Source organism: Mercurialis annua, linkage group LG2 (genome assembly GCF_937616625.2).
Source record: "Mercurialis annua linkage group LG2, ddMerAnnu1.2, whole genome shotgun sequence".
Classification (NCBI taxonomy): Eukaryota; Viridiplantae; Streptophyta; class Magnoliopsida; order Malpighiales; family Euphorbiaceae; genus Mercurialis; species Mercurialis annua.
The window spans coordinates 1,935,961-1,963,642 of NC_065571.1; the positions used below are offsets into that span (position 1 = coordinate 1,935,961).

The 27,682-nt window shown below is 33.8% G+C and overlaps 8 protein-coding genes across 11 annotated transcripts; 5 read left to right on the forward strand and 3 right to left on the reverse strand.

The window, feature by feature from the left end:
- Positions 1–2,310: 2,310 nt before the first annotated feature.
- On the forward strand, positions 2,311–6,370 carry LOC126666833 (uncharacterized). Of its 2 annotated transcripts, XM_050359709.2 has the most exons (13): positions 2,311–2,512; positions 2,543–2,721; positions 2,817–2,893; positions 3,096–3,255; positions 3,354–3,378; positions 4,442–4,528; positions 4,678–4,849; positions 4,932–5,005; positions 5,177–5,246; positions 5,486–5,557; positions 5,749–5,882; positions 5,969–6,042; positions 6,167–6,370. In XM_050359709.2, the coding sequence occupies exons 1-13, from the start codon at positions 2,502–2,504 to the stop codon at positions 6,241–6,243; spliced, it is 1,212 nt and encodes a 403-aa protein (XP_050215666.1). In that variant the 5' UTR covers positions 2,311–2,501; the 3' UTR covers positions 6,244–6,370. The 2 variants fall into 2 exon arrangements, with proteins under 2 accessions (XP_050215666.1, XP_050215665.1); XM_050359708.2 differs by having other exon boundaries at positions 2,311–2,721.
- A 697-nt stretch (positions 6,371–7,067) lies between these two features.
- Positions 7,068–7,934, forward strand: LOC126669715 (dirigent protein 18-like). Its single transcript, XM_050363256.1, has one exon. The coding sequence runs from the start codon at positions 7,068–7,070 to the stop codon at positions 7,779–7,781; it is 714 nt and encodes a 237-aa protein (XP_050219213.1). The 3' UTR covers positions 7,782–7,934.
- LOC126669712 (hydroxyethylthiazole kinase) lies at positions 7,501–12,024 on the reverse strand. Of its 3 annotated transcripts, none has more exons than XR_007638539.2 (4): positions 11,450–12,024; positions 10,446–10,842; positions 8,736–8,816; positions 7,501–7,785 (listed from the first exon to the last, which is right to left on the reverse strand). XR_007638539.2 is itself a non-coding variant. In XM_050363254.2 (3 exons), exons 1-2 carry the CDS (start codon positions 11,909–11,911, stop codon positions 10,450–10,452), a joined length of 855 nt encoding a protein of 284 aa, XP_050219211.1. In that variant the 5' UTR covers positions 11,912–12,024; the 3' UTR covers positions 8,644–8,816; positions 10,446–10,449. The 3 variants fall into 3 exon arrangements, 1 of the variants encoding a protein (XP_050219211.1); XR_007638538.2 differs by lacking the exon at positions 7,501–7,785 and adding an exon at positions 8,398–8,636; XM_050363254.2 differs by lacking the exon at positions 7,501–7,785 and having other exon boundaries at positions 8,644–8,816.
- LOC126669713 (dirigent protein 18-like) lies at positions 8,982–9,988 on the forward strand. The gene has a single exon (XM_050363255.1). It carries the CDS (start codon positions 9,072–9,074, stop codon positions 9,828–9,830), a length of 759 nt encoding a protein of 252 aa, XP_050219212.1. The 5' UTR covers positions 8,982–9,071; the 3' UTR covers positions 9,831–9,988.
- Positions 12,025–13,257: 1,233 nt separating the features above from the next.
- Positions 13,258–16,068, forward strand: LOC126669115 (beta-glucuronosyltransferase GlcAT14A). The gene is made up of 4 exons (XM_050362458.2): positions 13,258–14,018; positions 14,131–14,206; positions 14,298–14,413; positions 15,313–16,068. Exons 1-4 carry the CDS (start codon positions 13,418–13,420, stop codon positions 15,825–15,827), a joined length of 1,308 nt encoding a protein of 435 aa, XP_050218415.1. The 5' UTR covers positions 13,258–13,417; the 3' UTR covers positions 15,828–16,068.
- A 36-nt stretch (positions 16,069–16,104) lies between these two features.
- Positions 16,105–17,225, reverse strand: LOC126669116 (uncharacterized). Its single transcript, XM_050362459.2, has 4 exons — positions 16,920–17,225; positions 16,813–16,849; positions 16,607–16,728; positions 16,105–16,288 (listed from the first exon to the last, which is right to left on the reverse strand). Exons 1-4 carry the CDS (start codon positions 17,178–17,180, stop codon positions 16,226–16,228), a joined length of 483 nt encoding a protein of 160 aa, XP_050218416.1. The 5' UTR covers positions 17,181–17,225; the 3' UTR covers positions 16,105–16,225.
- Positions 17,226–18,819: 1,594 nt separating this feature from the next.
- LOC126669897 (protein PAM71-homolog, chloroplastic) lies at positions 18,820–22,790 on the reverse strand. Its single transcript, XM_050363536.2, has 10 exons — positions 22,490–22,790; positions 22,030–22,183; positions 21,491–21,674; positions 20,869–20,916; positions 20,612–20,708; positions 19,995–20,158; positions 19,771–19,836; positions 19,527–19,577; positions 19,320–19,424; positions 18,820–19,236 (listed from the first exon to the last, which is right to left on the reverse strand). Exons 1-10 carry the CDS (start codon positions 22,611–22,613, stop codon positions 19,171–19,173), a joined length of 1,059 nt encoding a protein of 352 aa, XP_050219493.1. The 5' UTR covers positions 22,614–22,790; the 3' UTR covers positions 18,820–19,170.
- Positions 22,791–25,345: 2,555 nt separating this feature from the next.
- Positions 25,346–27,257, forward strand: LOC126669646 (GATA transcription factor 1). The gene is made up of 2 exons (XM_050363169.2): positions 25,346–25,723; positions 26,421–27,257. Exons 1-2 carry the CDS (start codon positions 25,547–25,549, stop codon positions 27,009–27,011), a joined length of 768 nt encoding a protein of 255 aa, XP_050219126.1. The 5' UTR covers positions 25,346–25,546; the 3' UTR covers positions 27,012–27,257.
- Positions 27,258–27,682: the final 425 nt, after the last annotated feature.

The window sequence follows — 27,682 nt, forward strand, 5'->3', positions numbered from 1 at the left end:
AGTTAATTGTGATGCCAAATTATTCTAATTTTGAAAAATATGGAATTTTATTTCAAAAATAAAAATAGCTAAACTAAATATGTTTTTTTTTTAAAATTTTAAATATATTTCAAAAAAATATATGGCTTTTCAATACCATATAATCTAAACTGAATTGGAGTTGAAAACCCCTATATAGAATTAAAAGATTTTAGGTAGACCTAGTATAACACGACATTCGCGAACTAACTTATCATATTATGACACGTTATTAAAATAGTGCTACTATTATAATTTTATTTATAATTTATTTATATTTTTAAATAGTAAACAATCTCGAGCACCGCACAACCAACGGTCCTAAGTCTATATGTACAATACAATCACAAGGACATGGGCCCTACACGGTGTAGAAGGAATAGAGAGGAAGGATCTTCCGATTAATTGTCAATTGTGGACCTAATTTCTTTGTTTTGCCTAATTCGTCTCTTCTGCATCAAATTTCTAATCAAACCAATCAAAAATAGTATTTTTCTAATCAAATCAATTCCATTGGCAATTTATATAACACGCATTATTATTGCCATTTCCTTTTTATGAAATATTACAACAGAAACCCAAAAAGAATTACATTATAATTGATACCAATTTAATTTCGCTGAACCATCATACGAGTTACAAAGTCGACTATAAATTAACTTATAAGATCGCATATGAATAAGCGGCTATTTTGATGGTTCAAAATGACACGACACACATTATCTTTATATTTTCCATATGTTTTCTACTACACGTGAAAGACAGAACCTCATATGTCCGCTATTCTAATATCAAAAATAATGATATATTTGACTCTTACATAGCCATTTATTATAAAGTCTAAATAAAAAATGCAACGTTATTGAGAAAGTGTAATATATTTTTGAGCACTTGTCTAATTCATCATTTATGTCTAATTTTAAAAATAATCCTACAGACTTAAATATTAGCGGGCAAACTAAACCTGAGATTTTTAAGTTTATTTTGTTATTCGTGCAAAAAGTTGCTTGCCAGTTAAAACATGAATTAATAAAGTTGAATTTAACAAATTTGCTGAGACTTCTATTACAGTTAAACAAAGACAAACTTTGTTGAACAGCAACTTGATCAACGTATTAAAGCTACAATGTGTCATTTTTTAGTTAATCTTAAAAAAAATACTTTTACTTGAAATTCGACTCTGAAAATAATTCAAAATCTCCTTGATTAATAGTTTAAGTTACTCGGTTCGAACATCAAAATACTCGACTCGATAAACTCGTGAGTCCAATCGAATTTTAATTAATATTATCTTTGCTTTACGGTCATATATATTTATAATAATTGTTTATTTTCATATGAAAATATTATTTTAAAATATTTATACATATAATTGAGTTGAGTTGAGATTGAGTCTCAATTATTCCATCAAATTCAAGTTCGAATTTTTAAAATAAAACTTGATCGAATTTGATAATATTTTGACTCGAGTAAATTACACTCTTATTAGAGGGAATGTAAAAATGAATAATGTCCTAACTAAAAAGTTTTTGTCTAATTAGCTGATAAAAAGCTTACCCCTATCATACAGTTTACTTGCTTCAGATGCTTACTTAAAAAATAAAAACTAGCTTAGTGTTTCTTGGAAGATTTCATTTAATTTTATTGACTATAAGACAAAAACCGAAAAATGAGCTGTATTATACACACGAATTATGTTGAGTGACATTGAATGAGGGAGCGTAATGCTTAAAGTCAAAAAGGACAAGAAGAAAAAACGAGAAAACAGTAAAAAATCTGAGAGATTTAGATAAGTAATTCTTAATTATACTTTACAATTACTTAGTTTATTATGTCATGCATGTGACTAATTAAAGAAATTATATTAAAAATCTCAAGACGCCTATGAGTTGGTAAGGCACTCTTCTGATTTAAATGAGGTCGCGGATTCGAACCATACAGCCGTTTAAATTTGGAGTTAGAGTTTGCCTCCCACACACAGCTCGAGTGAGGATTAGTTTGAACGGGAAAAGTTTAAAAATGTCGTATCATAGTTGAGACCGTTTAAAAAAACTCATGTATCTTGTATCAAGAAAAAAGATACTAATTACTATAATAAAGTATAATTTAGATTAGATTATAGACATCTTTTTTTAGCGGTGTTTGAAAATGGACAATAAGAAATTGCTCAAATATCAAACGGCTATTAGCCTGAGATATGTAAATTTAATGAAAATACAGCCAACACTAAAATGGCTTTATTTATTTGTTTTTATTATATTTTGTTTAATGATTTTTGTTAACATTTTTCTAGGTTTGTATAAAGATCAAAGAGTGTTAAATTCACTTCTGTCATCTTCACTATTTCAAACAAAACCAAGAAAAAGTTAGAATTTCTTTTGCATTTTTGGTTGCTGCCATTCTTGCAAAATCTTAATATTCAAGAAAGTATAGGTTAAAGCAAATGAAATGCACAAATAAACTATATAACAGGTAAATAATATATGGACCGACAACATGCCCAATCAGCTGATGCAACTGCTTTACATATCGGACACGGCGCCTCCGATCAGCCGGTGCCACCGGAGGATTTGGTTGCTCAAGAAAAGAAGAAGAAGCCTCTGCAAGCTCGTTATGTGTATGGCATAATCTTCTTTATTACAAATCTTAAGGCTTGGTTCTTTCGTGACTATGGTCAAAAGATTCTATTTCAGTACTTCAATTGTGAGTCAGTGTTCTTTTTTTCTTGCAAAATTTAAATGAGTTGAACTAAAACTTTTGTTTTGTGTTCAAGTTGTAAATTGGAAGCGATTTCGCAGATATAAAAGCTTGCGGAGTTGACGGAGAAGATTGCTGTCGTACATTGGGAGTTCTTCGAGTCAGCTTAGGATGTTTTGTATCTTTCTTCTGATGAACTATAAAAACTGTTACTAATTGACTAATTAGCGACGGATTTAACAATGGAATACCAATGAATATAGATTTTGATAATGCCATTTTGTCGGAATGGTATAAACGCAAGGCAGCATTTGAAGTGCGAAATGAAGTCGTGTATATGATGAGACATTAAAAACTTGTATCCTTGACATTTATCGCAGATATATTTCTTTGTTATGTTTGGCACTACAATAAGAACAAGAAAATTATACGAAGCTGGCAATTTGTGGCATTCAGGATGGTGGACATTGAAGATTATTCTGTTGATTGTTTCAATGGGAGTTCCTTTTTTCTTACCTTCAAATTATATTCAAATATATGGTATGTATTATTTCATTCTTTAATCTGTTAAATAATTGTGAAGAATGGAGATTTTGATATTCCTTCATTTTTTCTTTCTAATTTCTAGTTTCTTGCAGGTGAAATAGCTCGCATTGGTGCTGGGTAAGCTTTCTATGTTAATAAATTTATGTCAATTGTCCTTAGGGGCGGACCTAGGAAGAGCTTATGGTGGGCAGTTGACCACCTTATTATTTTGAATTTTTGAAAAATATGAATATACACGTTAGTAGTATAGTTTTTCAGCCTTAAAATTTATAGCACTGACCACCTTAAATTTTTAAATTTTTCCTTCTTATAAATATTTAGTACAATCTTGCCCACCTTATAATAATTTCTGGGTCCGCCACTGCTTGTCCTAAGCTAATAGAACTTTCTCGCTACACAACGAAAGGCTTAATAATTCAAAAATATTCAACTGTTTTAACTTTTTTAATTTATGGCTCAAATTTATAGAAAACGACAATTTTGGTATAATCTACATTTCAATTGTAGCCAATTATTCAATTTTTCTAAGAAAAGGAAAAATATATTCGACATATGATCAAATTTGATCAATTATGACCTAATTTTGATAAGTGTTTTCGATTGAAAAATAATAATAAATTTAGTCATAAATAAACAAGATTGTAAATGTTTGACTTTTTTTATATATAAATATGTATAGTTGGCTACAATTGAAATATACTTATCAGAATTAGGTAAGAATTGATGTTTTTTAAAGGTGAGACCATAAAAATAGTAAAAAAAAAATAAGTGTTTTTGAGTAATTAAACCAAACAAAAAAACAATTCCTGATAGATTAAAAATCCATCATAAATTGTGACTGAACTGTGAAATATTATGCGGATTATTGTTGCTATTTTTTTGAACTTGTGATGTAATTGTGACCGATGAATCTTTCGCAAAATAAAATCCGTCACAAAATCTGAACATTCGCTTTTGTGACGGGTTAAGTTTCTTGCCACAAAAAATTTTTGACACCTTTTTTTCACCGATGACAAAAAATCCGTCACAAATTAACAACTTCGCGACGGATTTGTAGTTGTACCGTCACAAATGGCAATTCTTTTGTAGTATCTAAACATACAAAATATCATAGTTTTCTAGTTTGATTCCTGCTACAGAACAGTAGAAGCATTGCTAACAAATTTGTATTGTATAATAGGATTTTTCTTGCTCTCCAACTTGTAAGTGTTATTGAGTTCATTAATTGGTGGAATAGCTACTGGATGCCTAAGGAAATAAATAAAAGGTACTAATTCTCATTCATCTGTTACTTAATTATTTTCATCATTGTTTTAAAAACCAAACCGGTGGCAGAACCAGCGTGGTCCCGTTCCCAGTTCAACCTCCGCTCCGGTCCGGTTTTTAATAACTGATTTGAATCACTTTTTTTGACAGTTGCTCATTTGGATTGTTCATGTCAACAATTTTTTACATAGCTTCTGTATGTGGAATTGGAGTGATGTACAATCACTATGGCAGTAGTCTTAAGTGTTCTTTAAACATATTCTTCATTACTTGGACTGCAATTCTTCTTTTAGTCATCATGGCTATATCCTTACATTCAAAGGTATGTGATACTATTTACCGATTCGATCCGAGATCTCTTATATATTGGATTGGTAATTGAATAATTAAAGCACTTTGTTCAGGTCAATAGAGGCCTTTTATCTTCAGGAATCATGGCTTCATACCTTGTATTCTTGTGTTGGTCTGCTATAAGAAGGTTAGGACAACATTGACTATATGCTAAGATATTTATTCCGTGTCGAAATCCGCCTTTTCAAAAGAGTATTAAAGGATTCCACGATGACTCGAACTCAAAATCTATTTGTTTTAGACGCTTATACTATTTGAACTAACTCGCTCATTGTCTGATCTTGTTGTGGTTTCTCAGCGAACCTGTGAATGAAAAATGCAACAAACGAAGCCAAGCTCATGGAAATAGCGATTGGACCAACATTCTTGTAAGTCTTCACTTAAAATCTTATAAAATTGCACAATTAGTACCTAAAACTTGAAACGGTAAATGCTGAAATGGACACTGCCATAATTTTTTTTTATATAAAAATAGGTTATAAATATAAAAAGATTCAAGACTTTTTCGAAAACGAAAATAAAATACTGAAATTAGTACTCATAAGTTTCCTTACAGTACTAATTTTCTGCATTTATTTCCTATCATTGTTCTTCTGTTGACCTTCAGAGCTTTCTAATTGCAATATGTGCCATTGTCATGGCCACATTTTCCACCGGCATCGATTCGCAATCATTTCAGGTAATATATGTCACCTTTTTTCCGATAATTAATTTTCAGAATAATCAAACTATGATCTTATTTTTGGTAATCAAATTTTGATTGGCTTCATTTTAGTCATTAAACTTTAAGTTCAACTTCTGGTAAAAAATGTATATATAGCAGCCGGTTTTAAGTTATTTTTTCGGTGAAATAAAATTATGCATACATAGTTCCGCAAAGATAAAGTTGAAGAAGACGATGATGTTCCGTATGATTACGGGTTTTTCCACATGGTATTCGCCTTCGGAGCTATGTATTTCGCAATGTTATTTATCAGCTGGAACCTAAACAACTCGGCACGAAAGTAAGAACTAAGAACCCTTTTTACTGCTGTTATTTAGTTGTTTTATTGAAAGATGAAAGTTCAAATTCTATCGACGAATTGTTAAGGTGGAGTATCGATGTTGGATGGGCTAGTACGTGGGTCAAAATTGTGAACGAGTGGTTCGCTGCCACAGTATATTGTGAGTAATTTTTCTCACGTGTGCAATATTTATATTTTCAAACCGAACCAAACCAAATTTATCGGTTTATATTATTCGATATGGTTCGTATGCACACCCTTAATATATATATTTGTTGGTGCAGTATGGAAACTGATATCTCCGGTAGTGAGACAGCCTAAAGTCACTGATCTGGAGGGACCAAATGAAGCTGAGAGATGAAAATTGTAGTCCTTTATTAGAGTTATATTGTTATTATTTCTTCACCATTTTTTAATTGTAATCTCCATGGTGCTCTATTCTTTAAGCCTATAATTTAATATATCATATAGCAAGTTTTTTTCTCAAATCAGTTCTTCTATTGGTTCTGTTATACCTACCACACTACAGCTATGAAAAATATACACATTCATCTTCTAACATAGTAGCTATGTTGAAACAAAATTTGTACATTTCTACGTCTTCGTGTTTCATTTTCGAGCGCTTTCTAAAACTTTAAAACTTTATATTTATAGAGTATCTTTGTATGTTTTTCTTTTTAATGTTTCCGTTTCAGAGCTACACTTTTATTTTTAAAGACTTCTAAAATTCCGAAGCGTTATATTTTTAGCCTACTTTTATTCATCTTTTTTTATTTCGGCGTTCGGTTTCAATGTTTTTAGTTTTGATGGAACATAACAAGAATAATACATTTCCATTAATCTTAATTTAAGCTTACGTGGAAACTAAGATCTTAGTTTTATGAATCTTTGACTTCTATTCCACCATACTAAAGGCTCATGTTATTACTTATTACATCACTCAGCATATAATAGTTTCTATCTAAAAATGGATACACCTCATCCACTCACCAATTGCCACTTGTAATAAACTAAAATCTTTGACTAAAAACTGTCAATAGAAAAAATTTCAACCACTTCATAACCTTCTGAATCTCACAGTAACCATTCAATTTGTTTTGGTTTAGTGTCCTTTGTATAAATATCATAGTTTACAGCCTAATAAATCATCTTCATCAAGAATATCACAAATTACACACATTCAAAATGCTAAAAGAAACATCAATTTTGATTCTACTTACATTGGTAATTGCTTTCGAGAATGTTCTAGCAACCGGAAAAGAACCGATTCTCGAGATATACATGCATGACATTCTTGGAGGCAGTAACCCAACAGCAAGGCCAATAACCGGCTTGCTCGGAAACATATACAGTGGCCAAGTTCCGTTTGCAAAACCGTTAGGGTTCCTTCCTCCACAAGGTGGAGTAGCCATTCCAAACTCTAACGGTGCCATTCCGACGGTTAACGGCTTAAATGGTATCCCACTAGGTACTGGTTTAGGTGGTGCTTCTTTTGCATCAAATTCCGGCAATCCTCAAGTCCTAATTGGACCTGACGGATTAGGGCTCGGATTCGGAACGATTACAGTCATCGACGACATGCTAACCACTAGTCCTGAACTAGGTTCACAATTTATTGGCAAAGCTCAAGGTGTCTATGTTGCGAGTTCAGCAGACGGGACTACTCAGATGATGGCATTTACTGCTATGTTCGAAGGAGGTGAATATGGTGATAGCCTCAACTTCTACGGCGTGTACAGGACTGCAGGCACCTATTCGCGCCTGTCCGTGACTGGCGGGACCGGTAAATACAAGAATGCTAACGGCTTTGCTGAAATGCGATCACTAATACCTCCCGGTCAACGTTTTATAAATGGTGCTGTGACATTGTTGAGGATGAGTGTCTATCTAAACCATTAAGATTCTGTAGAGGTCGAAGAACAGATTCAATGTGGTTATGGAATTATAGCATCCAAGGAATTGTATTTTTTTTTCTGTTATATATTCTTATTTGTCTTTGGTTTGTATCTGTTGTAAGAATTTTTGCAATTAATTAATATTGAAGTTCACACATGAATACTAAAAATATTTTACCACTTTTGGTGTTCTTATAAAACTAAGAGGATCTTTTTCCCTTTTTGTCATTTGAGGGAAAGATCAAAACTTGATTTCATACGAAATGTGACGGTATCTAATTTTTTCTCGCTCTCCAGCGGAGTACCTAAATTTCAATTCGTAACTAGAATACACCTCAAGTATAGTTTAATAACACTAAAGTACCTTACCTTAGTAAATTTTTATTTCCATCAAAATGTTACAGTATCGTGAATATCCTAGTAAGCACACATCTCATGGGAGTTCCACGTGGCACCACGTAAGATCCATCATGAATGTTACATAGCCGTCACGTGGCATCCCATCCCTAAATGGTAAAAAAATATAGCTTAGGACTAAAAAGAATTCTTATGTCAAGTAAACATCTACGTCATTGCATTTTGACAAGAACGGAGATTTGTTAACGGAAACTACTCTACTGTTACAAAATTATAATTCGGATATATTATAGTTAGGAATTGAAATGTAGATATCAACCAGGAAGAGAGAATGAAGTTTAGATACAATCCATTAAATTTGTCAAAGAAAATTAGCCAGAAGTGGTTGTGTTAAAATCCTTTTGAAGTATCAGAAACTGAAGTTGATGTCCCCAGTAGGGCCATACAGTTCAAGTAGTTGTTTTAGCTGATCATCTATATTAAATAATTGCATTGGAAATCACTGCAAATAAAAATTGCCAAATACCATTCAAATTTTGATATATATATTCATAGCAAATTCATTATATTTACCTAAACCTAAACCATCGGGAGGGAAAACCTGAGATTTCAAAATTGTTGTAGCATGACGGATGCAAGTTTGACCATACCGCGAACCCCACTTCTTCATATTATGTCAATGCTGCATAAGAAGAAATAAATTAATCATCAGGTGAAAAACTTAAAACAGAATTGATTTAGACTTTCTATAACTAATGGCTAGTGCAGCTCCAACAACTTCACTACCTTTCCAACTCTAGCACCAACTCCATCATTGTTCTTTCTTGCCTTTCTATTTAAAGAGCAAGCTGCACAAACCATTGCATACTCATCTCAACATTCTTCATCTTTCAACAACTATATCCCCAAGAAGCTCGATTACGAAAAAAATCGCAGGATGTTCAAGCAACAATCTACATCTATTTTCATTGCAGTGTTGATTGCTGCTCTACATGTAGCAACACATGTCACTGCTATCACCCCTGCTCCAGCTGAGGAAGTACCTGTTCTGGAGTTTTACTTGCACGACATTCTTGGGGGCAATAATCCTACTGCTAGGCCGATCACCGGCCTGCTAGGAAACATATATAGCGGCCAGGTACCGTTTGCCAAGCCGTTAGGATTTCTTCCCCCAGATGGTGCTGTAGCCATCCCTAATTCAAATGGTGCCATTCCAACCGTTAACGGTCTAAATGGCATTCCACTAGGAACTGGTTTGGCTGGTACTTCTTTCGCAGGAACGCCAAATGGTCAGAACCCAAATAATCAGGTTCAGACCCAACTAGGATCAGATGGATTGGGACTTGGGTTTGGAACAATCACTGTCATTGATGACATTTTGACCACAGGCCCTGAACTTGGTTCGCAACAGTTGGGAAAAGCTCAAGGAGTTTACGTGGCTAGTTCTGCAGATGGAAGCACACAGATGATGGCATTTACAGCCTTCTTCGAAGAAGGAGAATTTGGGGACAGCCTCAATTTTTATGGTATATACAAGATTGGGAGCTCGATGTCACATTTGTCAGTGACAGGCGGAACAGGCAAGTATAAAAATGCTGTTGGGATTGCTGAACTGCGAGGACTCATCCCAACTGGTCAGCATTTCATTGATGGTGCAGAATCATTACTGAGGATAATTGTTCATCTACAATACTAAGAATATTAAAGTGGATTGTTTTGAGATTGTTTCGTGTGAAAGTGTGGTAAAGATTTGTAATTTGTCTTTATTATTGAGTCTGTTGTATAATCAAATGTATAAGATGTTTTCAATAGAAATGGTAATGGCCTTTTAATGAAAGAATCAGTTGCGAGCCACTTATCCTTCTATTTCTTTGTATTCAACATAGAAAATTAGCAGACGCAAAGATTATCATGTCTTTCAGAATCATTATATCAAATGGCAGGCCTTTGGGCCCGGAGCTGAAATTAACTAGATGTACATTGTAACATAGTTCTCTAACGGCTGTTCTAGTTCAAATTAATTGGAGGAAGGGGTCGAAATGAGGGAAACGGACACTTAGCAAGCAACAAATCAGTCACTACACAAACAACTGCTTAATTTTTCACAAAACATGTTAAGTAAATGCATCTGGTACCTGAGCTAAGATATCATAATGTAAAAAATCAAATACTATAAGCAGGCATTAAATGAGCAAAATATACAGTCAAATTGAACTTTTTTTGTTATTTGGGTTGATCAGTCAGATTCTTGCTCAGTATTTGATCACTATACATTACTCAAATAGTGGTATCAGCTATATAGAGCTCTTACCGCATCATTGCAGGTTAGCAATCTTCAAACGAGAAAGCACAGCAGCTTGATCAAGTCCATGAAGAGAATCAATCAAGTGCATCCGCAAGGAAGCTGGACCTTTAGCCATATCCATTCCCAATTCACCAGCTATACCAAAAATAGACAGCGCTGAAGCCGTTGCTTCAAAAGCATGTAAGGGATCAACGGCAACAAAAGCCGCAATGAGTGCAGTAACTGCACACCCCGTAGCAGTGATTTTCTGCATCATCGATACCCCATTATGAGCGCCAACAATTCTGGTTCCATCAGTAACGATATCAACAGCACCAGAAACTGCAACTATAGCACCCGTCGATAAAGCCAAAGACTTTGCTGCTTCTATGGCATCCATCGACTCATGGGAGCTATCTACACCCTTGAAAAACAAAACCCATTGCACAATCAAAGCCGTTAATAAATAAAAAATTGCAGAGAACAAAAATATAAACAAGTCAAATATTAAAGATTCAAGCTCTGCAATTGAAATTAGTGAGAGATAAAAACATCAAACACCTAAGGGTTAATGTCGTATAAATTCACCAACTGTACATGTTGACTTGAGAAACATCTCAAATATATACACCAACTTCCATTTTGTGTAAAATTGATACACCTGCTTATAATCCGATGTAATTTGCTGTGGTGGCACTCTTTTTTGCTGAGCTAAAAGTCATTTTTCGAGCTGCCACCTCAGCAAATTACATAGGATTATGCACAGGTGTATCGATTTGACACATAATTTAATCATGATTTTAAAACGTCTCAAATATATACACCAGTTTCCATTTTTTGTAAAATTGATACACCGGCTCATAATCCGGTATAATTTGCTGTGGTGGCACTCATTTTCGCTGAGGTGGAAGTCATTTTCGGCTGTCACCTCAGCAAACTACACCAGATTATACACCAGTGTATCGATTTAAAAATAGTTGTATATATTTAAAAAATCGTGATTAAATTGAAAAAATGTCACCTAAATATACCTTTGAAGAGCCAATAGAAGCCTTTGATATGGCAATAATCTCAGACCCATTTCCTCTAATAACAGTAGGATTCATACCCACAAGTTCCAGGCAAGACTTTAACCTAAAACCGGAAGCTCCGGCGGCAACCGGGTCAAGAACCCAGGGTTTGCCCAGCTTAGAGGCTAATTGAGCGGCAGCTTTCATGGCAGGTAGCCAATTAGGAGTAAGAGTGCCGATATTGATACAGAGAGCATGAACATGGGGAGTGAAATCAGGGATTTCTTCAATGGAATGGATCATGGCCGGTGATGCACCGGCTGATAACAGAGTGTTGGCCATTAAATCCATGGAAACGAAATTTGTTATGCATTGAATTAAGGGTGACTGGGTTTTGATTTTGTGGTATAGGGTAAATGCTAGTGAAGCCCACCGGTCGGAGTTTGGTTGATCATCGGCAATCGAGTTGGTTTTCAGTTCCATTTGCTCAAATTTCTTCAAAAATTTGTATCCTTTTTCTTTTTTCACGAGTTTAGAGACTCCACTAATGTCTTGATTGAGGGTTTAGAATAAAGTTTGCAATTTTAAATGGTTCAAATCAGTTTTAAGATTCAAATTTTATAGTTTTTCTTATGAAAATTAAACTTTTATAATTATATCTCAACTAAAAGAGATTATAATTATATTTCCAATTAAATTATTTTTTAATTTATATTCTTTATCAATTGTGATCAAATCACTAATGTAATTTTTTTTTTATTAATTAATTTATCTTTGAAATTTAGATTGCTATTTGAAAATTTAATAGAGGATGCGAGTACATATTTGAATTTAAAAAATAATTTAATTTAGAAATGAATGTAATTATAATAATTTTTTTAAAAAATTATTTGTAGTCGATAAAAGATGTGAATTTAAAATATCTTTTAAATAATTTGATTTGTGATAATTTTTAATTTAATAAAATTTTAAGATTATTAAACATCGAAAGCGCTTATCTATATAAGTTTAAAAACATAAACTATCAATTTTAAATAAATAAGAATTGGGACACCATTTTTTATTTTAGAGAAAAAGATTATACTCTTAAAGTTTGTCTATAGGATCATGTGAACCACTAACATCTTAAAAGGTTCAAATATGTGTCTAACGTCTTAAAAAGTGGACAAACATGCCCCGATTTTGATTCATAAATAAGACGTTGGGGGCATGGTTGTCAAAATTGGTTGTTTACTTTTTAAGACGTTAGGGGCATATTTGAATCTTTCTGAACGTCAAGGGCAATACTTGATCCTCAAATCAAATATTAGAGACTTACATGACCCTTTTCCCTTTATTTTAAAATGGGGAACTTTTGCTGGACTTAATACCTTTCTTGTATAACAAATCACAAAAAACACATTTCATAAACGGCTTAATTATTTAAAAAATCCCACCTTGAAATATTTTTTCGTTTATACCCTGACCTAGGAAAAAATTCATTTGTACCCTTTTTTTGATTTTTCGTTTTCAACTATACCCCAAAATTTTATTTTTTGACAATTTAATTAATTAAAGGATGAAAACATTAAAAATAATTAAATAGAAGGGTTATATCATCTTTTTTCTATTTGAAAAAATACAAATAAGTTAAAAAATGAAGGATTATTTTAAGTTTTTTTCTAAATAAAAAAGTTCAATTTAGTGCTTTAAGGTAGAATTGAAAATGAAAAATCAAAAAAAAAGGTACAAATGAACTTTTTCCTAGATCATGGTATAAACAAAAAAATATTACAAGGTGGGGTTTTTTTAAATAATTAGACCTTCATAAAAATAAAATTCTTACAATTTCACATTCTCAGTTTTAAAGTCTCTCACTAAGACAAAACACACCCAGAAAATAGCTCACTAAGACAAGACAACCCACCTAAACCAAACCGACAAAACATAAATACAAGCACCAAACACATTCACCAAAACAAAATCACCCACTTCCAAGCAACACATACAATGCAACTCCCACAACCACCGCTCCCGACCACCACCGCCGCCGCCGGAAACTCCCCAACCACCACCTCTAAAGACCACACGAAAACCACCATTGCAGTCATCCTAACCACTTCTCTTTTCTCACTCCTCTTCATTTTCTCACTCTCCCCCTCCACTTCCCTCCACACCTCCTCCGGCCACACCCGACCCGACCCTTTTCTTTTCCCCACCCGCCAACCCACTTTCACCAAACTCCCGTCTGATCTCCCCGTCTCCCCCCCTTCAATCGCCTACTTAATCTCCGGGTCGAAATCGGACTCGGATCGGATACTCAGGCTCCTTCATGCTACTTACCATCCCAAAAATCATTATCTTTTACACTTGGACCGTTTTGCCCCTCAATCGGAGCGTGACAAATTGGCTATTAACGTACAGTCTGTGCCCGTATTTAAAGCTGCATTGAACGTTAATGTGATCGGAAAAGCTGACTTTGCTTACCCAAGAGGGTCATCTCCGATTTCAGCTACTTTACACGGTGCTGCAATTTTGTTGAGATTGTCTAAGAATTGGGATTGGTTTGTTAATTTGAATGCTGGTGATTACCCACTTGTTACTCAAGATGGTAATGATAAATTTGTGTGCTTTTTTTTATTTTTGAATTTTGAGTGTTAATTTTTGTGGGTTTGGTTTATCTAATGTTAAAGTTATGATCTTGGATTGTTGGTGTTTTGCAGATTTGCTTCACATTTTCTCGTATTTGCCGAGGGACTTCAATTTTGTTAACCATACGAGTTACATTGGCTGGAGAGAGTATGTTTTTGGATTTGAAGTGTTGATAATGTGATTGGCTTTATGTTAGGATTTGTTGAGTTATGTTATGTGTGCATTGGTTTTGTTACAGGGCTAAAAGATTAAAGCCGATAATTGTTGATCCGGGGCTCTATCTTTCGGAGAGAAGTGATATGTTTTATGCTACGCAAAAGCGGGAATTACCGAATGCATTCAGAATATTTTCAGGTGTGTTTTCTTCACAATTTAAAGTAGACATTTAGTTAATTACTTCCGAACTAGTTGAAACGCAAGTCGATATAGTGCATTTTGAGTTAGACTAAGAATTAGTTCAATTTGCGTAGGGATGCTATACTAGTTCTTATGATTAGTTCAGGATTCAGGAAATGTCAAGCAGTTACATTTCTGGTCTTTGTTGGGTTATGTGATTATATTTATTGAACGAGGTACCAGTTTCAACTAGCGAGTGATGGAGGAATAAGGTTGTAGGTAGAATTTATGGCCATCGGCCAGAAATTATCATTACAGTTGAGCAATCATCCAGCATCAGGCTTCATGAATTAGGTAGGGCACTGGACCAAGCAAGAAGCGGAAGCAATTTTGTTAGTATATCTTCTGTGGTGATAAGATTACCATGCAGTAATATTCTAGGGCAGGGAGATACTTGAGTGGATATTTAAAGAACGGATGAGCTTTTAATTATAAATTAACGCAATTAGTTCATCTTGGCAAGGGTAGTGAAAGTGGATAAAAAACTTGGATTTCTTTTTTAAGTTGGTTCATGTACTCAGTTTTATGGGCCCGTGTGTTTTTCAGTGACATTATTTCTCTCTGTGTTGACACTACTAAAGAATTGATTTGGTTGCCATTTAAAATGAGTCATGTTGGGAAATGCTATTCCCTATCTAAGTTCATAACTTCACTATTCTGCTCTTATTAGGTTCACTACATGTTTAACAGACTTTTCGAATCTTCGTGTGTGAAATATGTTCCTGCTTGATATGAAATTTGAAGGTTCTTTTTCACTTGTGGTTTTTTGGTAGTGGGACTTAGTCCGATAAATTGACAAGCTAACATGAGATCCGATAAATTGACAAGCTAAAATGAGAGTGATCTTTTCAATGCAGGTTCTTCTTTTTCCATTTTAAGTCGTAATTTAATAGATCACTGCATCCTGGGCACAGACAATTTTCCAAGGATTCTAATGATGTATTTTTCAAATACACCTTCAGCTCTCACCAACTACTTCCCTTCCATTATATGTAATTCCCGTCAGTTTAACAGGACTGTTGTAAACCATAACTTACAATATGCAGCTTTCGAGAAACCCTCTAAGCAAGAGCCTCGCATGCTCAATTCTAGCGAATTTGATGCTATGATTATGAGTGGAGCTGCCTTTGCCACGCAGTTTAGACTCAATGATCCAGTGCTTGATCGCATTGACCAGGAACTTTTGGGACGGAGTCCTGAACAAGTCGTGCCAGGTGGGTGGTGCTTGGGTGAACCTGGGAACTCGACATGTTCAGTTTGGGGTGATGCTGATGTTCTAAGACCTGGTCCAGGAGCAGCAAGGCTTGAAAAACGAATTGTTGAAATGCTGTCTAGGAGTGTACTTCGGTCGCGGCAATGTATAGTTGAGTGAACTGCTAAAAGCAGAGAGCAAGAGCAGAAAGGTAGAGTCCAGCTCTTTGTTGTTCAAGAATTTTGTAAGAAATTAATTCAATCTGATATAATTTTAGCAATAGATAAATCATAGCTCAGTCAGAGATGAGACTTGAAATTGTTGTAAAGTGAAATCACAGAGCTGACCAAATGTTTAGTCGCAATAGATATGTTATTGATGAACAAGCATTCTTGCATTAATTCAATGGAAGTTTCAGTTTTGCCGTTGTGTTGCCGCCTTTATAGATGAACGAATATCATTGAAATTATTAATAGTATTTGATATTTCAGATATTCTAAAAAAATTCATTACAATGTCCATATTTAACAAAAACTGAAGCAAATTGGCACTGAAGGGTAGCAATGGAACCCATTGCTTCAAAAGTTTTCAGGACTGTCATCCAGTTGTTTCTCATCTTCTATCTCTACCTCCACAATTTCCTGACAGGGAATAAAGAATTGAATCGAATAAACAATTGGTGTATTTTTAGTTTCCTATTACCTAAGTAGCACGGATACTTTCTATTGGAAATTTGGTGTTTCTGATAGGAAACTTCTAAAATAACAATGTTTCATCGTATCTGTGTTTAAATATCTCATGTTCCTGTATCCGTGCTACCAAGCATATTTCCTCAATTATAACCTCTTTATTCTGCTATAGTTTCTAAATTTTAATTCGCAGCTATAGTGAAACAGAGATGAAAGTTGAGGGACCGTAAATGAAATTTACTCCGATCAGAGTAAAAACAGTAAGCTTACAGGAATTCTTTGCTTCAAATAATTTCCAAGTCTGGCAAGAACAAGAGAACGTTCATGCCAAAACCGACCTTTAAGACTGATCTTCACGAACGGTCCATCGAGTTCAGCAAGTTCAGCTTGTCCTAATACACTCAACTCCATTACCACAGTTCAATAACATTACATCATTACATGAATCAAACTCCTTAATGTACCTTAAAAGTCACCTGTTATGTTAATTGAAGTATCAAAAAGCTGTCCGAACTGCAAAAAACACTCACCATTATCAGAATTCTAAACAAGAACTCGTAATCAATGGAAAACAGAATCTTGCCTCGGTTCTGGCATCAGCTAAGACTTGTCTGACATTATCTTCAGTTAAATCAAGCGGCGGTCGCGACACTCCGCCTCCTCTTCCTCCGGCTGCAGCTGCCGTTACTGTTAGTGATGGTGGTTTTGCACGAGCGGCTATATTTAGTCTCAGAACTGGCAGTATTTTCAGTTTTAGTGATGGCCTTCTTACTGAAGGGACTGGTAATGATTTTCTTGATATATAGTAATGGTGGCTATGGAGTAATCTCAATTCTCTTGACATTTTAACTGAGTTCTGAGGCTTCTCTTGCTCCCCTGCAATTTTCTTTTTTAAATAGGGACTTGAGGATTATTGATGTGGCAATATTTGGACCACTCAAAGTAGATAGATTGTTCTGTTTCTGCAGTTGAATTTTAGCTTTCAATTACTCAAGAATTCAAGAAACTTTGTTAGAGATGAATATTATTTTAGAAGGATTTTTAATATCATACCGAACCGTACCGAACCGAAGTACCGAACTTATACCCAAAGAACCGAAATTATATATATATATATATATATATTATTCTAATTTTCATTTGATTATTATATTTGTATTAACTTTGAATTACTAAAAATTAAAATTGTTTTATAAAATTAAATAATATATATTAAAAATATTAGTCTATATATATAAAAAAAATTATTAATTTATATAAAAACACAATACTTATATATTTCAATGAAATTTATATGAATTTATCAAATATTTAATAATTATTAAAAATATTTTTTACAAATTAATATGAACAACACATATTCATTATTTTCTATCATTTACCAAATTACATAGTTTTAACAAAAACGATATAATTTTAGACTTGAGAATATTTAAAAGTACCCTTATCAAATAATCAAAAAATTAATATTAAATCGAACGATAATATACATATTGTGCCTTTTTATTTTATTGATGATTATTTACTTGTGATAGTTGAAAATATAAAAAAAAATGAATGAATGAGTAGCTAATTAATTTTAAAAGTCAAAATAATATATTATAATATAGTAGAGATCACATTTTAAATAAAATAATATCCGTGTTTTTAGTGATATCCGTACCGAACCGTACCGAACCATTAGGACCGAATCCCCGTACCGAACCGTACCGAAAAATAAAATCTCCGAACCGAACCGATTATTGGTACGGATCCGGATATCCAATTTTTGATATCCCCGACTTTTGGTTTGGTTCCGGAGATTTGTCAATCCCCGGACTCCCCCGAACCGTGCTCACCCCTACTTTTTAGTGTTAATTGCAAAATGCTCAACATTTAGCGTTTTAATCGCGACTTTTAAATTTTGACAAATTAATCGCTACCTCTGTAATTTAATGTATAAAATCAATCAGCGGTAATATTATGTAGCAAAAAATCGTCGTCTTAGAAGTATACGGTGTGTCACATCAGCATAATTTCACCATTGACTTGTTTTATGCATCAGATTGCAAAAATTATAAACATTGATTGATTTGGCAAAACTTAAAACTTTTTTTTTTTTGATGAATGTAAAGTATATTAAAACCACAAGCAGTGGCTAAAAAGAACCTAAAACTCAAGAGCTTACGCACAATTAAGGCTACGGCTCAAGAGATTAAGGAATATAAAATCATCTCGTGATAATACAATCCGGACTCCTAAAAACTTAAAACTTGCAATGTTCAATTAACTTCTTTTTAATGAGTGTAAAGTCTCATATTCCATTCCGGTGTCGGATCTCCTGGTATTCTTCTGACGTCGCTCTACTCTTTCAGGACAGACACGGATCAACTCAACTCAATAGATGATATTCAGTGATTAATCATCAATTACATACTTAAAGTTGAAATGGAAAATGAGAAATCATTCTTCAGCAAAATTGTGGATTGGCATGAAAAGCCGTCTTAAATGAAGCATTTCTTATTCAATGTTTGCTAAAAATATAAAGATCAACATATTTCCCAATTTTTTACATTTTACAAGTAGAAAAATATTGACAACAGCAGCGCCTTATTCTCGAAACTGGTTTCTACTCGGCCTGAAAATTTTATCACATACAACACAATTCTCTTGATATCTAAAGTTCTCTAATGAATAATATTTCACATTGCTTATAGTACAACATAATTTCCAACAATCCTAAGTTAAAAATGATTTGTTTTCTTAACCTTTTGTATGGGATGCTTCTGTTGGACAATCCCATGGCGTAATCTCAGCCAGACCAAAACTGCCTCTCTAAACTTCCCATGGATGGATCAGAAAACTCCAAAAAATGTGGCAACAGCAAACACAAGAAACAGCACTCCACCCAAGTAGCCAACCTGATTCAAAGATAGCGTGATTTGTGTCGAAGACGGAACATAAGCTTTGAGAAATTACTAAAATAAAATGAAATGGTGCTTACCAGTTTTTCAGAAATGTAGTTGGCAAGAAAAGCTCCTCCTAGAATTGCAATAATTGTCGCCATTAGGTGGCCAGCTATGGCTCCAGTTGCCACGCCCCATGGAGACTGTAGAAAATGTAAGGAAAGGATATTGTAGTTTGCTAACTTTTGTACCACTCAAATTACTATACTAGATATGATTGAAGTAACAATATTATGAAGCCTAACCTGTGCGGCACCAAGAGCAATTGTTGCGAGCATTGAGCGGTCTCCCCATTCCTGTAAGCGATTACAAAAAAATGTCAAATTAGAACATGAATATAACATGTAAAACAGATTAGTATTAGTTATTCCATGTTCAAATTGCACTGTGGGGGAATGATTCTGATTAGCCATTAAAATTGGTAGGTCTGTTGAATTTAGTAACTGATAGAAAAACAAAAGGAAAAAAATAACAAGAAACTGAACTTACAGCAAAGAATACAAGACTGAATGACTTCCATACAATCTCAAATGGATTTGTGAGCTTTTTTGAGGCCTGAAAACATTAAGAAATCATTGGTTATTAAGAAGGTTTAGACAATATAGACAAACAAGAATAATAGCACAAAGTTTAATCTGCCATGATTATCACATGTAAAACAAGGCCTTTACCTTTACGGCTTTACGGCTCCTGAGTTATACACTAATGATTACCTTTTCTTTCACAAGTTCCTCAGCTTCAGCATATTCATCAAGTTCAGGACTGCTCTTGTCCCCACTTTTTACTTCATCTGATGGAAGATCCCATGCATCTTTAATTGATTTAAGCCCAAAAAACATCAGAAGAGTTACTGCTGCATATTCTCCAATTGGCAGGGCTGACCACACACATTTGTTGTTAAAGAATCAGTATGAAGAACTATAGTAAGTCTTAATAATTACAACATTTTATTAGTCTCCATGCATTCTAGTTAGGGAAATCATGGCAGTAGAAGTACATTCAAAACTAGACAGAGACCGTCATTTCTATCTTAGACTAAGAAATCCATTCTTTTTCCTTATCAAAAACAAAGGGAGAAAAAAAAAATAGAAATGCCATGCTTTTTGTTCTTTGATTGTAAATATACCTGCTGTTTCACTTTTCAGCAAGGTATCCGAATATTTTTACTATGACAAAGATATTCAAAAACTCTAGAGAAAATAAAATGTGAATTCAAGCGAGTCAGATAAACAGACCACCTAGAAGAAAAAAGCATGTTGTTTCACTGAATTACTACAAATCATACTAGCAACCATTGTCATGTAGAGATTTGCTAGCAAGTAGAGTTTACTTGTTTGGAACTGAGCTGGAACTGAGTGAAAGATCCGTCCGATTATAACTGACAAGATTGTCATAAGTGAAAGAGCACCCATTGATCCCAGCAGAACCTTGACAAAGATTTAACACGTGCCAAAAAATATTAGCCCCTAAACTATCAACATAATCACTTAAAAACAAGTCTTTTTAAGTAAAATCAAAAAGGAAAATGGTGCAGCAAATTAAATAGATAGAAGTAGAATGACAGAGAGAGTTTAAAAGAGAACATACCAGTCCTTTCTTATATTGCATGGCCAAAAGTGCAGCAATGAAAAATGTCTGTGGTCAGTACATGAAAAACTTAACTTCAGGATCTAGAAATGATGCGGATTAAAAGAGCTCTGAATCTCTGATACTATCTTTTGGTGATTGTGTTATTAACAAATACCAATCAGATGCCAATCAAATACATTTGCAAGTAAAATATATGTTTACATCAGAGAGAGAAACGCACCCATCCTACACTATAATCCAGACGATGCTAACCGTATTATGCGTCAACTATGGTTTTTCATTGTTCATTATGAAAATAATTGCATATAGAACCTATTTACTTCCACCAATAATCCAAATAAATGTCCTTTTATCTCCGAGCAACTAGTTCAGATAGTTGAGCCAAAACTAAAAGCCTTGTATAGTTTTCATTTTCTTCTCTTGCAATATCTTTTAGGTAGAGGCAAGAAACAGAATTTTGCAATACTAAGGCCTAAAAGTTACATTATTTAAAACTCCATTAAACAGACATGGAAGAAATAATAATCTGAACTGAATTTAAAGTGCGTTGTGAAACAAAATTAAACACAAATGCCAATCAAAAGGTTATTCATAAATCTACCAAATAGAAGCTGGTTACCTTGTCCCCAATTTCAGAAACAAATATTAGTGTGAAAGCAGCAGTTAATCCTGACTTTGAAATAGCAGCTAAGATCGACGAAGGACCACCTTTAACAAAGGCAATCGCCGAGAAGACTAGAGCACATCCCAACAACACAATAGCTATAGACAGAGGATAAGGAATTTTGCTTGGAGGTTTCACACTGAAAATCATGAAACCAAATATAAATGAGACAGGCCAATAAAGATGGCCAAACCAAACAATCAAAATCTAAAGCTTAAACAGAATAATCAAACAATCTGAAGAATCTTAAACAGAGATTGTTTAAGCATTATTGGACCGTAAAACAAGTTCACATGCAGTTTGTTATACACGAAAAAACTAATACTATTAGATAATCCGAAAAGTAATATATCATGCAAAAGGATGGCCAGCTTCACTTTCTCAATAGTCAATTTTACAGATTAAATTATGTACTTATGCATTTTTCTTCCATTTAAACATGGTTTTATGTACAATTATATATCAAAGATGATCATTTTCCAATAATAACTCACATTTCTGATGAGTTGTCACTCGACGGACTATCGACAGAACTTTTCCGATCGCCATGCTCCTCTCCACCTTCGTATCCCCCCGATCCGATACTAACATTAGATGCATGCGGTCTAAGTGTACCAAAATCATAATTCAACCTCTCTCTATATCTCACTGAAAAAACACAATTAAAACATGTTATCACCTTATTTAAAGACTAGAAATAACACATTCAATCATTGCCATAGCTGATAAGAATATAGTCACCAAATATTTTTACTATCACCAATGAGTTATAGCTTATAAGCGCTAGACAATACCCAAATATAAAAAAATAAAAAGATTTTTTACTATTATGAGCTATAACGAGCGCTGGGCAGGGCAGCGTTAGGTAGTTGGATTCCTCCCACAAGCGCTCCGCTCTCCGATTATAAAAAAAAAGTAAATATATTTTTACTACCAAATTGCTACAGAACTTACAAGAAGGCGATATGGGTATTCTTGAAATGGAAGCAAAACACGGCAATGAGTTTCCTAAACCCAATACGGGAGGATACTTTGCTCTTGAAATTAATGGTGTTCTCTGAAGACTCAGCCCCTGCATACTTATTATTATTACAAAAAACTGGGTTCACCGGCTCATTTTCAGGTGGATTTTGATCTTGGGATTTAAATTGGGGAAAATTTATAGTTTTATCAAGTGAAGTGAAATTGAATAGCTACTGTCTGAAAGCTGTGAGCTTACGGAGCATTTTCAACGGAGGAGTTGCTGGCTGCCATGTGTTATTGAGATAAAGTGAAGCGGATAACTGTATACGATGTCGTTTCGTTTTGCTCTTATGGAGGTGGCTTCGAGAGCCTTAGCCCATAAGGCCAGTCCAAAGCATACGAATCCTTGCTGAGGCTTAGGATATTTGGCCCATTAAACCACAAGGTGTGATTATTTTTGTTGATAAAAAGGCAAATTGAAAAGATATGAAGGGTCCCTCAAAAAAAAAAAAATGAAGGGCAAATTTGAGTTTTTTTTTATTCTAATTTGAACGAACGGATAAACTGAAAATTAAAAAATACGTTGAATTTGACAATTTTGAAAATTTTAACATAAATAAAAAAAAGTCAAAAATATTATTTTTTTAAATGATGGATGACCGACACTGTAAAAATATGCTAAAATTGATGATTTAATTCATTGTGAATAGTAAAAAAAACGTATGATTGATGATCGACCACTCTTATATATGTCAAGCATACAATATATTAAATAATAAAATCTTGTTTTAGATACCAAAAGAATTATATGTAGGTAAAAGAACAATTTGGTTATATTCTTTCTAATTTTTACAAGAAAATCATTTAAAGTGTTTAAAATTTACACTAAAAAGGATAAAAACGACAGTAGATGTTAATTAAATACTAATTAAATATAGTATATTTAAATTTATTACATTAAAAACAATATATATAATTTTAACTGATTTAAAGAAAATTTCTAAGACAATAAAAATGATAGATATGGTGTACTTTTCAATTTCTGTTTTACGTAAAAAGGTGGACATCCCATGAAATGATCATCAAAATTCATTGTATCTTATTTAGTATATGGTCTACCATATAGTAGCAAATAATATTAATTTTATCATATACTACATAGCAATAATTCTAAGCACGTGACTCTCACGTTCAAAAAAAGAATATGGACACACACTTCCCTCAATACTAAACTATAATACACCTCACCCACTCACTAACGTGCTGCCACTGGACCCCACACTCAAACTGCACATGCAAATGGGCCCACCCTAAGGCCCAATCACGACAAACTTGATATTTATGATTATTCTTTAATTAGATCATTACTTAATTTTTCTTTTTACTTAATTACAAAGATTTCAAAGCCGGTAGTTGGTGGTGGTGCTAAGCTATCACATGATCACCGCCGCCACGTGCGGTGTCGGCGAGGTCAAAGATTTTATTTATTCACTAATTTAATTCCTACGTGGCAAAATCTTATTGGTTGGGTGACGTGGGAGTTGGAGCTTATTGGGAGGAACGAACTCATAGCGTAATCGGTCCGCCCCTTCCTACTAAAATGTGTGAAAATTAAATATTTTCGTTTAATTCCCATGTTACCCTTGTTTAAATGGTGTAATTACGTTTATGGTATAATCAATCACCACTACTTTCCAACTAAATTTGGGGCAATAGTAGGTTGGTGTTTAATAATAAATGGTAATAAAATGTTGTCATTTTCAATCTATGGGGAAAGATCATGCATATCTATTAACTTATTAATTGTGGGGGTTTCAAAAATAATTGAATTATTCTTCACCTTGTATTTTTTCTTATGTTACTTCTATTGTAATTTATTCAAATTTTTTACCCTATGACTACAAAAACAAGGAGAAGCGTTTTTTTTGAAAAATATCTTCTAGAAATATTTGTTGGTATAGTAGTATTTATCAATTTATAGCATCTACAAAATCTTACTCATTAAGAAAAAACCCTTGAAATAGCATATTAATCTTGAACCCTAGCAATTAATTACTCAATAATCCTTAAAATTTACCTTTTCTCATATCAAATTAAAAATAGAGACTCATACTTAAAATCATAACAATAATCATTAAATTAATCAATAAATTTTTTACAAACAACAAACAAGTAAAGTATATATAAGGAACAATATCCATCTCCACATGTATAAGCTAAAATAATAATTATGTCATAATTCAATCTGAAAATTTATCGGCCTGATAATAAATGAAATTTTTGAGCAAAAATATGTACAATATCATTCGTACATCGTCTAATACATTTAAAAAATAAGTTAAATTATTTAATTTCTAAAATAGTACGATCAAATTTTTTTATTTTTACTATAACAAACTATAGTAAACTGCTAGATCGTGGGTTCGATTTCTCCCACAAACGCTTCCCCCTCCCTAAATTATAAAAAAAATAGTATTTCAACATCTAATTGCACATGCATAGGACACTTGATAATTGAATGCATAATTTTGTTGAAAAAACAAAGTTACACACAGAAAAGTGTTAGGTTTTGCATTTTTTTATAATTAAAAAAAGTACGTGTGAAAGAAAATAAATTCATAATTTAATAGAATGCTGCTCAGTGCTTATATTATTTAAGTTATAGCTTATTATGGTAGGTTTTTCATTACAAGGACAAAATTGCAAAGAAAATAAGATTACGAGGTTATGATCACATGAGAGAAAAAAAAGGTTAATAATGCATGGGATACTTACCCACTAAACGTTACAAATAAAAAGAAAAAAACTTAAAATTATTTAAAAGGAAAAAAAGTCTCCAAAAATTTGCTATCCCCTCGTTCCCACCCAAAAAGAATACCCTCGACACCATCGTGTGAATAATATTACCCAAAATACAAAAATCAAACTCTTTCTCTCTCTAAAAGAAAAAAAAATCCCTCTCTTCTCTCTCTAAAATCCAACAATAAGAACCACTCATCTCTGTTTCTCTCTCTAAAACACAAACTACAATCTTCGCCGTCGCCGTTAATGGAGTCTCTGGACCAAGCCGCTTGTTTTATGGACGATTTACTCGACTTTGCTTCCGATATAGGCGAAGAAGACGATGACGAAGAACACAAACCCAGAAAATCCGTTACTTCTATTAACCCTAATAATGTCTTCGGCGTTTTCAACCCACTTGACGATTCTACCCATCCTTTACCTGTAAGTTATTCCTTCGAAATATGACATTTTTTCCGGTGGGTTTTGGGTTTCCGGTGGTTGGGAGGTTTGACTCGGTCTGACTCGGGTGGTTTTAAGGGTTGTGACCGAGTTTACTCGGGTTTTTCTCCGAGTTTGTTAAAACTGACTAGGCCGAGTCAAAGTAGACGGCATTGAATGGTATATTGCATTTTTTAATTTTTTTAAAGCAAATTTTTGGCCTTTTTCATTATTGGTTTACTAGGACAATTCTGACCTTATGAAACAATTAAAATTACACACGTGGTAGTGCTAAGTGAATTTTTATGTGAGGGTATTTTGGGTATTTCGACTTAAAATTGTTGAGGGGTCGTAATTGATGTGAGCTGTGGCTCACGAGAATTGAGTTGTACCCAATAAATGTCGACCAAATATTTTTATTTCATTTAATTAAAATTAAATAATATATTAAATTGATACGGACACTCCTAACTAGCAAAAAGACAATCTTATCCCAAAGATTCTAAGAATTTTCCATAATTTTGTCCTTTTATCCTGTACTCATTATTTATTTATATAAGGGGTAACGCAAATATCACGTGGTGTGGCCCACCTGTTACGAAAAATTAGGGCGCCCTAAATTAAAAAAATAAACAACTCGTTTTGTTAATGAGTCAACTCGTTTCAAGGGTTTTAATGAAATTTTTTATTTTATTTGCAGGAATTTGAAGAAGAAGAGCTTGAATGGTTATCAAACAAAGATATATTTCCGTCAGTAGAAACATTCGTCGACATTCTCTCGGAAAACCCCGGAAGCTTACCGAAGTCTCACAGTCCGGTTTCCGTGCTTGAAAACAGCACCACTAGCAGCAACAGCGGCGGCAGTGGACATAGCGGGACGAACGACGGTCTTATCATGAGTTATTGCCGGAGCCTCCACGTGCCGGTTAAAAAGAGGAGTAACTACCAGAGAAGACGCCGCGATGACCTTGGAGTTCATCTGTGTTGGTGGAGCGAGGAGAATTTGAAGAGAGCGAAAATTGCAAGAAGTACGACTCTCGGAAGAAAATGTCAGCATTGCGGTGCTGAGAAAACCCCGCAATGGCGCGCAGGGCCGCTCGGGCCTAAAACGCTATGTAATGCGTGTGGTGTGAGGTTTAAGTCGGGAAGGTTGGTGCCGGAGTATCGGCCGGCTAGTAGTCCGACATTCTCCAATGTATTGCATTCAAATTCTCATCGGAAAGTTTTGGAAATGAGGAAGGAGAAGCAGACGATGGGAATTACGGTTGCGAGACCGATGGAGAAAGGGTAGGGGATTAGTCTTTTTTTATATAAAGAGGGTTTGTTTTAAATTGTGTCCCTTTTTTTAATTTTATTTTTTATATTTTTTGCTAGCATAGTTAGGAAGTAGGTGTTTGATGTAATGGAATAGGAAGTTTTACTGGTTATTGATGATGATGTTCTATGGTTTTGATTAGGGGAATTTTGACTTGTTAGTGTGTATTTGCTGGTGTCTCTAGACTAGAATCAAATCGAAAAAGTAAGGTAGTGTTCTTGAGTTTTCTCTCTTTTAATTCTTTTGCTTTTTGATTTGATTTGGAGATGATGAGATTAGAAAAGAAAAAATGTGTATTATATAAATGAAAATCTTGCAGGCTCTAAGGGAAAATGTGTATTATAATTGATTTGATTTGGAGATGATTTGGTGCTATTCTAGTAGTCTTGTTTCCATCCAATGAAGTCTATAATGCCCGGAAACTTCTCGTGTCTTATGTTTTGACGTTTTGTTTCTGTTTCCGAAAATGCATTTGAAACTAGGAAAGTTTATAGTTCTAGTCACTTACTGTAAAATTGTTGTTTTCGAATTTTTTGTTTCGGTGTTTTTGGTTTCAGATATTTTCGGGTTGGAGGGGATTGAGAATTATAGATAAGGATTAATGATCAAACAAATCCAAACATGTAATGTGAATTTCAATTATTATT